Source organism: Sinocyclocheilus rhinocerous, unplaced genomic scaffold, assembly GCF_001515625.1.
Source record: "Sinocyclocheilus rhinocerous isolate Xijiao unplaced genomic scaffold, SAMN03320098_v1.1 scaffold569, whole genome shotgun sequence".
NCBI lineage: Eukaryota > Metazoa > Chordata > Actinopteri > Cypriniformes > Cyprinidae > Sinocyclocheilus > Sinocyclocheilus rhinocerous.
The window spans coordinates 398,739-409,547 of record NW_015652146.1 but is presented as its reverse complement, the minus strand read 5'-3'; the positions used below and the strand labels follow the sequence as shown (position 1 = coordinate 409,547).

General features: G+C 36.8%; 1 protein-coding gene across 1 annotated transcript in view; it reads left to right on the top strand.

Annotated features, from left to right (window-relative positions):
• The first annotated feature begins 2,171 nt into the window (after positions 1 to 2,171).
• The window catches only part of wnt7ab (wingless-type MMTV integration site family, member 7Ab), a 10,688-nt gene continuing 2,050 nt past the window's right edge, over positions 2,172 to 10,809 (top strand). The window contains exons 1-3 of the mRNA XM_016519369.1: positions 2,172 to 2,422; positions 2,893 to 3,119; positions 5,674 to 5,945. Of these exons, the coding sequence (XP_016374855.1) occupies positions 2,352 to 2,422; positions 2,893 to 3,119; positions 5,674 to 5,945 (570 nt within the window). The 5' untranslated portion in view covers positions 2,172 to 2,351. The remainder of the gene's footprint in view (positions 2,423 to 2,892; positions 3,120 to 5,673; positions 5,946 to 10,809) is intronic.

Sequence of the window (10,809 nt, the reverse complement as noted above, 5' to 3'; positions counted from 1 at the left end):
AAGAGTCATTAGTTCCCTTGTTGTGGGCGTGTCCTTGAAACAACGCACAAATGAATGGAACTGAAAATATTAGTGCACGCTCCTCAAATCGCTACGTGTTTAATGGATTATTTCGAAAAGGTAATGAAGTAGGCCTATCAATGTTTAGCATTAAAGCATTAACTGCAACAGTGTCAAAACAGCATAGTTTGTGTAATAATATGACAAATCGTCTAAGCTGTTTTGCCTGATTACATCAAAACAAACAATAATTGAATAATTTATGCTAACCTGGGCTAATATAGTTTTTTTTTTTTTTGATGTGTTTTTAAGCTTTTATATATTTCAGTTGTGGGGCTTTAATTAATTAATTAATTTGAATAGATTAGCCTACCTATAGTTGTCATTGGTGACTAGTACTGCAGTGTGTATACAACAATGCCTGAAACAAACCTCTACAAATGTATCTGTGGCCTAATAAAATGAATATAAACTATAGCCGGGAGTGAGTATCCTGTGTCATTCTATCTTTCATCTTCATCATCTTTTTTATTTTTAATAACCAGTATTTCCCAGCCTCCACAGCCCTATCAGTATCTTTATCAACACTTTTCATATATTTGATATCATGTATCATGTAAATTATAATTAAAGTCACACAAGTAAATGCACATTTACTTCTATCACATATTTTCTTCTATTATTATTTTATTTTATTTTAAGTAAGTATAGGCCTATGTTGTTTTTATTAAGCTTAAGTTTTTAGATTTGGTTTATTTATTTTTAGTTATTTTAGCCTACTTCAACATGTTGCCTTGGCAACTAGCTGAAATAAAATAAGTTTAAGCTTTTTAATATTTTATTTCAGTTAATGTTTATGTTGCAAGTAACATTTTTATGGTTTTACTTTTAATTAACAAAACCCTCATTCAGACCATCATCATTTTTTTCCACATCTGTCCACATTCCACAGCTAAAACAGATTTGTGATAACTTAGCTCATTTATTTATTTAAAGAAAACCTGATTAAAGGGGTCTGAGCTCTTTCTGAATGAACAGTACTACATCTCCTTATTTTGTCAATGATAATGTTACATAAAATATAACATTTTACAAAAGAGTGTCAGTATCAGAGAAATCTTTGGCCATGCACGCAGCTCTCCAGACATCCCTCACTATTACTGCAGTGACTGTCAAGTTAGTGTGCGGCTGAATGCAGCACCGAGTACAGTAATGAAAAGACATCTTGTCTGGAATGGTGCCCAACAGGAAAGACACTCAACTGAAGCTGAGCTGAGGAAAACTAATTATTTGCTAAGTGACAATATGTGCTCTGTTACTGTGAAAACCCGCGGACAATCCCATCTTGGGCCCACTTTTTCAGCCCATGTCAAACCCACATGGGCCCCACACGGCCCCACACACAAATGTTGGCTGGGAACCTTTTTAAAGCATACAGACAAGTTGCGTTTTCACAAATCTGGCGCTCGAGATACTGATTAAGCCAGTAGAGGGAGTGATTGCGAAAGGTTTTTTAGAATTGATGAACAATACTGCTAATGTAAGCTGCTATACATTAAAGAATGAGTTTTTAAGATTGGGAGTTGTGCGGAGTATAGAGAATAAACGGACAGACATCCGACTCTCAGGTCTTTTCTCAAATCTGAAGCACCTGTAGTTTAGCTTCCAGACTTCTATAACACTCCTAAACCACATCAAAATACGCCTGACAGCTGCCTGGTTATTTCTAGTTTATCATCAAGAACGCCACCTGGACACTTCACAGTACTTTACAGAAAACTAACACAGATTTAACTTTTTTAAAAAAACACAGGTTTTGACACAGTCATATTTGCTTATAGTCTACATTTTATGTGTAATTTGAAAGCAAGTGTCACTTGTAAACTCAGTTTAACCATTCACATTGATTCACTGATACAAATGTGCAAAATCCCCTGTTATGTTGAGACATGTTAAGGAGTGCTTTAACTGATTATTAAACTAACTGCTATCTGCATGACGGGCTGTGTCTAATGGTTTGTTTTTATTAATAGTGCATGTGAATGAAAGCAGACACACGACTTCTGTGATGCATATGAGACTGTATGGGTGGGCTCAGCGGCCCTTAAGAACACGCCCAGATATATAAAGTAGAGGAGGAGGATGAAGGGGTCAGATCTGCTCTACCTGTGCCGCTATGCGCGCTCGACACGAGCTGGACACACCTTGACGGTGGAGCTACATGTGCGGCCAAAAGTGTCCTCGCTGGAAAACCTGGAAATTTCAAACGGACTTTATTTGCTGATAGACTGACCATTCCATCTGAAAGCTCCGTTTCTGGTTACCTTGGAGCGAAACGAGACAGGACCATCATGAGCAGAAGAACACGACGGTGGATATTTCACATTTTCCTTAGTCTCGGAATAATCTACTTGAAAATGGGGTGAGCTGTGGGGAAAGCACACAAATGCACTATTAATGTTGTTAGAATAATTAATGCTGTCTGGTGTCTATTCTGCATTAGACGAACCTACTGCTCTGTATATTTGTCTACTTTTCCAGTTGCAGCAGAAGTTAACTTGATGGATATTTTACCGCAATTATAGCGCGACAAAGTAAAATAAATCGTTTTTATTCAGTGGGAAAGCCACTTTTTTTGGAGTTTAAGCCTTTTAAATAATGATGCTTTCCAAAGGCATTGAAGGATCTGCTGCGCACTTCGCAGGGATCTTTGGAAACATCCCATGGACAGCCACTGGACGCCTTCGGTGCGCTCGCGCGGGGTGTCCGCTGGTCATGACTGCGGCGGAGGCTGTTGTGCAATATTAGCGCTTTATTTTTTTGGTATACAATATTCGTTTGATCAGCAACCGAATGTTAAATATGAAGACGCTCTTCTCTGATCAATTGCAGGGGATTCTCCACCGTGCTGGCGCTGGGAGCGAGCATCATATGCAGCAAGATCCCGGGACTGGCGCCCAGGCAGCGCATCATCTGTCAGAGCCGGCCGGACGCGCTCATCGTGATCGGACAGGGCGCGCAGATGGGCATCAACGAGTGCCAGTTCCAGTTCAAGCACGGCCGCTGGAACTGCTCCGCGCTCGGCGAGAGGACCGTCTTCGGAAAAGAGCTGAGAGTGGGTATGTTGGAAGTCTCCTCTCGTATGTCTAAAACAGCATTTGGGGGAATCTGGAAAGTAGTGTTGCTTAGTATTGGCTGAGAGGGAAGTGTTTCCTAATCTCGTTACGGATTATACAGTTTGTTTAATTTTGGGTAAAACAGTAACCTCCTTTACTAGTCCCAGTTCATAGGCTACGTTAATAAGATCGACCTGTTCAAGTTTTCAAGATTTCCGTGCCACATGCCTGAAATGTCTGGCAGATGAGATACATGAGCGTGTTTCTTACCTGCGGTCATGTATGCGCTCCAAAACATCTCAGAAACCAGTCATTAAAGATGGGAATATATATATAAAGTTTAAATAAAGATACAAGCTATAGGTTCAGCAAACAACCCTCTTCTAATAGAGAACTATTTTGGAGAACCATCTTTAATTGCTGTATAGTTCTTTGGAGATTAAAAGCTCTTGTGGTTTTTGCAGTATTTAGGTTTCTTAGTTCCTTAAAGCACCAGCAGTATGGCCGAGTATGGCCCCTCTTTTCTGACTGAAAGCCATCGCAGAGTTTGGTATTAACATTGTTTATGCATGTATCAGTGTTTGGGTTGGTATTTGCAGCCTGAAGAGTTTTGATAAGATGTTATCTGAGACAAATGGACTTTTACTTTTTCTTAAAAATAAGGCACAGCTGCTGTATCAGAGAAGTTCATGAGGTCTAAACTCAATCTGAGGAAAGTTAACAGAGACAAATCTGGGTAAAGAAACACGAGTCTATGGTGAATATATGTATGCTCCTAATATTGTGTTTAGTGTCTGAGAGACACTTCAAATGACTCAATAAACAGACCATTCCTGTAGCACACTTAGACTCATACATCTTTACTTTTCATAATCTTATGAGAACTTACTAAATTCGTTTGTAAACAGTTTGCAAAACAACTTAACTAGCTTCAAAAGTCCAGGATGAAAATGTTACAGTAGTTCTGTATGAAAGCTCAGATATAAAACATAAACATAAAAGCATAAAAACAATGAATTTTCACAAGTTTTTCTGATTGACTGATTGGTGTATAATGTGATGTGCGCTTGCAATAATAAAGCAGTGTTATTTTATTAAATCACAGCCACATTTCTGAATACTGCTTGTCTACCGGGTGATACAAGAGTGGGTTAAAGGGTAACTTTACAATAAAATCCCATTAGTTAACTTTAGTTAACGCATTACCTGACATTAAACTAACAATGAGAAATAATTTGTTACCATATTTAGTCATTTTTCTTAATGTTAATAACAATACAGCTGTTCATTGTTAGTTCAGGTTAGCTCAGGTCTATTAAATAGAATCAACAGATACCATTTTTAATTTTAATAATGCAGTAATAAATGTTGAAATGAACATGAACTAAGATTAATAGATGCTTTGGAAGTATTTTTCATTGTTAGTTCATGTTAGCTGATGTAGTCAATGTTGGAAAATGTTAACGGTTAAAGTTAAAATAATATACATTATGTTTCTTGATTCAACATTTTGAAGGAAAAAGAACAGACCGTCTCAACACAACATGAGAGAAATCACATCTTTGACTATATGTTTATTTATCTGTATGTGTTATCATGGATGACAGCTCTAATTTACAGTTTAAGTTAATTGTTATCCATCTGCCGATTATGCAAATACAGTGGTGTCTGTCGGTGATTTATGGAGAAGCTTTGAGTGATAACCTCAGGAAGTATAGTTCATTCGTTTCTTCACACACAAAGCAGATCATCTCATGAACAGCTAACTTGGCAATAAACGTCTAATACACAACACTATTTATACATTTATTTATTTATTTAACACCTCTTTTTACATTTCCTTGCATTTGTTCATAACACACCTGCACACACAAATACCATCTGTTGTCTACTTTGTATATTGTGTATTTTTTATTTTTTGGTATATTGTTATTTCCGATTTACTTATCCTATTTTTATTCTTTTTATTATCTGTGTCTTGTCTTGTCACTGTGATTCTGTTTGTGCTGTTGAAGCTTCTGTCACCAAAACAAATTCCTCGTATCCTCGTAAACATACCTGGCAATAAAGCTCTTTCTGATTCTGATTCTGATTTTTATTCTGATTCTGATTCTAGATCATTAGTTTTTTTCCTTTCAGCTCATTCATAGAGCATCACTTGTTCCAAAATTTGTTATTTTGCCTAACAAATGTTCTTTGTTTGTAACACATTCAAAATACTACCTACCCATGATTTTTTTTTACAAAAAGTACACACTTATTATACTGACTAAAAATCGTCTGCACATAACTATTTTGTAAACACATATGCACTAGTGGTCAAAGAGATTTGGACATCAATCTGAAGTGATGCATGTCAGCAGTTCATTTGTTCAATGTACTTTATTTTTACATTTGTATTTTGAGTTTCTAACCACATTAAATTATTCACTAACGCAGATATTTGATGCTTTATTTGAAGTACTTGATTTGCATCCATTATCTCTAAAAACTGTGATTGTCGTAATATACAGTGCTATGATGTTATAAAGTCGGTGTTCTCTCTCGGTGTTCACAGGCAGTAAAGAGGCTGCGTTCACGTACGCCATCATCGCAGCAGGAGTGGCTCATGCCGTCACAGCCGCCTGCACGCAGGGAAACCTCAGCGACTGCAGCTGTGACAAAGACAAGCAGGGCTTCCACGGTCACGCCGACGGCTGGAAATGGGGCGGCTGCTCGGCAGACATCCACCACGGCCTGGGCTTCTCCAAAGTCTTTATGGACGCCAGAGAGATCAAACACAGCGCCAGGACGCTTATGAATCTGCATAACAACGAAGTAGGGCGAAAGGTATGTGTTCAATTATACAAGCAATGTATTGGCTTCGCTTTGTATGTTTCCTGTAAATAAAAAATGTCAGACATCTTCAGTTTCGAGCGCTTCCTTTAAAGGAACAGTTGACCCAACCCAATCTCATGGAGAACTATTTTACCAGGTGGATATTTTGTAAGAATTCGAACAATTCACAATGGTACGACTTTTAGAAAAACAGTAAGCATGAAGGTGAGGTCACTGAGGCATTGGTATATTTTACCAAAACGTATGAATGAGATAGCCACCAATTCACCAAAATGTCAAATAGTTATGAATTGCCTTGTTGGTTAACTCAAAAATGAAACATTTACTTACTCTTGTGTTGTGCTGTATGACTTTCTTTCTTTTGTGGAACACAAAAGGAGTTTTGTTTTGTTTTTCCATACACCAAGAGCATACGGTGACTAGTGACCAAAAAGGACAAAAATACCATAAATATTTTAAAAGTAGTCCACACTTGCATCTGGATTCATGCGATAGCTAACAGACATGGGGCCAGACTTACTAACAGCTTGCACCAGTGCAAACCCACTTCTGACTAAACAACTACTGTCAGGATTTCCTAAAGACATGCAGTGAAACATTAGCAGTGAGAAGGCACGGACACATGCTGCATGCTTATACTACGCCCTAAAAGTATGGACTTTTGTTGTGAAGAAAAAGCACATACTTTTGAGTGTGTAGTAGAAAAGTAGGCAAGCTTTGGGACAAACGTTCATGTCATACAATTGCATCTCTGACACATAGTTATGTTAAACTGGCCTGTCAATCATCTTGTCAAAGTTCACATCTTCCACATTTCATTTCATTTAACTTCCGACCGTATCGGAGAGAAAACATGTAGCACGTTGATCTGCCGAACGCTGTGGGTCTTTCATGCAGAGAACTCTGCTCATATTTCTTTTGCATAATGATGCATTTAAAAGTTAATGACCAAACAGATGTTTGTCAACAGTCAACATTGTTGTTGCAGATTAAATATAACACAGATAAGATTAAATAGATATTTTTTAACAGGTTAAATGTTGATTAGTGGACCATTTTCCAGTAGAGAAGTCAGAAAACCAAGATGGACGCATCCATTGTTAGCAATACCAGTCGATTAAAAACACATAAAAAGCAGTATTTTGCACAGATAACACCATAGTATCATGTTGGATAGTACTGTGTGCACCACTGAGACACAGACAAACATAAGTGCTAATAAATATATTACTACTGTTTCTCTTCTGTTGATGCACTGAGCAGCCATATTGGATTCTGAAGTTGGAGTTGTTGTGATTCCTCCGACATTCCGAGTCGGAACTCCAACTTGGGAGGGCGTTCCAGTTAAAAGTTCCTACTGGGAACTTGGAATTTCCAACTTCCGTGTACAAATGGAACGCAGCATTAGTAACTCAAACCCCTTTATCTAAACCTGTCTACTATCCACCATATTTGTAGTTTTTTTTAAAAACGCTTTTTATTTGTCTTTGTAGTTCTGAACCGAATCTACCTGAAAGAGTAGGCCATCTGGGGACTTTTGGCATACTCTTTTCAACATGCTTTAGGACACACTTATTCTAATCTCACATAATATTTAGGATGGATAATATGCACATTGGGACGCAAGGACAGTTATTTTAATGGCTGACCTTATTACGTATGCATTTGTTGTTTATGCATATTCGAGCTTGGTGTGTCATGTTCAGCAATGAGACACATGACATTTGGCCATGCCTGGTCGTGTCAAGTCTGAAAATGAGCATGTGGGTGAGTAAATGACCAAATTTTCATTTTTGGGTGAAGTATTCCTTTAAGAGGTATTATCTATCAGTGAAGTGATGTTTTGGTTACACTGAACGGATCAAGTGAAAGTCAAGTACAGGGAAGGATTCAGTAACTATGGCACTGCGGTGTGCAGCCGTCAACAATCCGGCACCGAAGCCAAGACTCGACTGGCGCAGCAATAATAGGAAGCTTTTAGAGGTAAGAGCAGAATAAGTGCTAGAGTTTGATTACAAATCAGATGAGCTCCAACACACCGAGCTCTGTGCAAATCCACTCCCATTTTCTGCTCAGTTTAATAGACATTGGCCTACACCAGTATCCCCTATCGCTAGCTTTGATGGAAACATTTAATCTTTGATGTTGTGTTTATGTCTCAACTTTCAATGCTTAAACCGCCAAAGATCCTAAAAGGCTTTTTCACTTTCACCTGCATTTAGAGGCCATGCTTTTTTCTGCGTATACATTTGTACGTTGTCTTTGATGTGGAATAAGTGATACAGTCCCTTAGGAAAAAGAAGTGTGCTTAAATGTATTGAATGTGCACTTGTAGTGTATATATATACATACAGTGTATATATACTGTATATATGTACATACATATATATATATATATATATATATATATATAAACTGTATTTGCAGGTAATATAATATTTACTAAATAAAAGACCACTACATTTTCATGACTGTGTCTTAATGCACTTACTGTAAGTACAAAAAAGTGTCCTTTGTAATAATGTCAAATTAACAGTTTTTCTTTAAGCTACATTTTAAGTTGAATGTTTTAAGAATCTTTTCCCATGCTTTAGCAAATTATGCTTATTTTGATATGTTGACTAGCATACTAAAGCACATGTAAAGTACTTGATTATTAGTTTAACTGTAGTTTGTTATTCACTATTACATTTAAAGTTAATGTATTTTAAATCTAATAAATCACTACAAATATTTATAATTAAATACAAATATTGTTTAACTAATACAGGACATACACGTTTCAATAACTGCTTCTCAGTACAATCGACAGTACATTTTAACCATATAAACCTAAATTTAACTAATTGCATGTAATATATATTTAAACTATAATGCATTGTCACTTCATTGTAAATAACATGCAATCAAGTGTCCGAAAACATTACATTCAGTTCACACTTAATTATATTCATTTAAGGTATATTATTTCTGTACTAATCGTTCTTTTTAAAGGTGCTAAAGTGTATTTCTTTTTCACAATTTACAATTTGGTGTTTATGTAAATGAAAGAGCAAGTTGCATTATCTTTTGTCATGAGTTAAAGGAATAGTTCACCCCAAAAGTACTCATTATGAAGCATGCTCTATATTTCAAGGCTTCTGAGGCTTATGGCACAGTTTGGACGTCAGTGTAGTCAAACATCATTGCTGCTTGAATGCCTCATGACCAAACATCATTAACCTCAAATCTGTCGAATACTATTAGACATACATTTCCTTTATCATCTAAGTAAGTCCCCAACAGGTCTGTCAGCTAAAGAGAGAGCAGAATAATCACAAGTTTAATGAGGGCTAAAGAAGCTTCCATCTTATGTCTGGCTTGTTCCACGTTTGGTCACAGAGAGCTGATTCGTGGCACCAACACCTCCACGCTGACATTGTGCAGCCAGCAGAAGGAGCCTTTTCTGTAGGCCGCGCTCATACTCATACCATCTTATCTGAACAGCTAAACTGCCTCTTAGTGAACTGACTTACAGGATCATTCTACCTGCAGGTTTTGTCTTGAACAAACTAAAAGAGTGCTCTGTTTGACTGTTCCCCTCCCTTTCTTAATTCATGCCAGCTATTGTAATGACGCTGGCTCATGGTGCCCTTCTCTGAAGAACAGATAGCGGAAGGTCTTGGTGTTAGTCGCTGAGCTGATTTAGATTGGTGCCATTAGTGTTGGTATGTTGTGGGGGAAAATAACATCGTGTGCAATGACAATACAGTTCTTGTACATTTGTTTTTTTAATGTGAAGTCATGGAATGAGAAGATACTTCAGGGGCCAGTCTGTGACTTAGGAATTAGTTTGACTAACTAGCTGTTAACCAAGTTTTCCTTTTCAGATTCAAATTAGACCAATTTACCTTTTTATGTACGTAATTTAAAAAAGTTGTGACCAGTCTTGAAGAGAAAAATTAGATGACTAATTTTAAGAGTAGTCTAAGCAGCTTATGCAACCGGCCACAGATATCAGTTTGTGAATTCAAGCTTTGCTTTTGTTATTGCTTATACAGGGTTCATGATTTAAACAAGTAACCTAAATATTAAACTAAGTAAGTAAGCTGTGGGCATGAAAGAATCTTAGCCTTTTTTATCATGCAGATTTCCTCGCACTACATGTGGTAAAAATAATCAAACTTTTGCACCCGAATAAACCCCCCGAAAACCAACAACAGCACTGTGATAGCCAATTCTAGTTGTCCTTTTCCACGTTCTTTATGCAAATATGATGGTGTATCAACATATAATTGAGGATTTGTCACCTGCTTAAAGGCTGGAATACACTACATGACTTTTCACTAGAAGATGCATGATAGATGAAAACAGCATGTGTTCTGAGACCAGCTCAAAATATCAAACATGTTTGATATCCTCTGACCAAATGGATTCATAGTGCGAGCTATAAAATTGGGTAACACTTTATTTTGATAGTCCACTTTAGACATTCTACTAACTACACTGTAAAAAATGACCGTGAATTTAACGGTAAAAGACAGTAAAAATGCTACAGTAAAAATCTGTTAAAAGGTTAAGGGTAAATTCCCCTACTATATACGGTGAAAAACTGTATTGGACATTATGTTTTTTTAAGTGAAAAAGACCGTATAATTTACAGTGAATAACCGTAAATTGACATTCCTAGAATTCCCTGTGTTACATTTCAAATTTCAGTTTTTTGTTGTTGTTGAAATAACTATGTTTCTATGTTTTTTCTTATCAGTTTTGTATAGTAGGGTTGTATGTTACACCTAATGTTGTTAAATGAATGTTTATTGCATTATTTCAGTTTCATGTGTGTTACGATGATGGTGTTTAGTGTTTGTGTGAA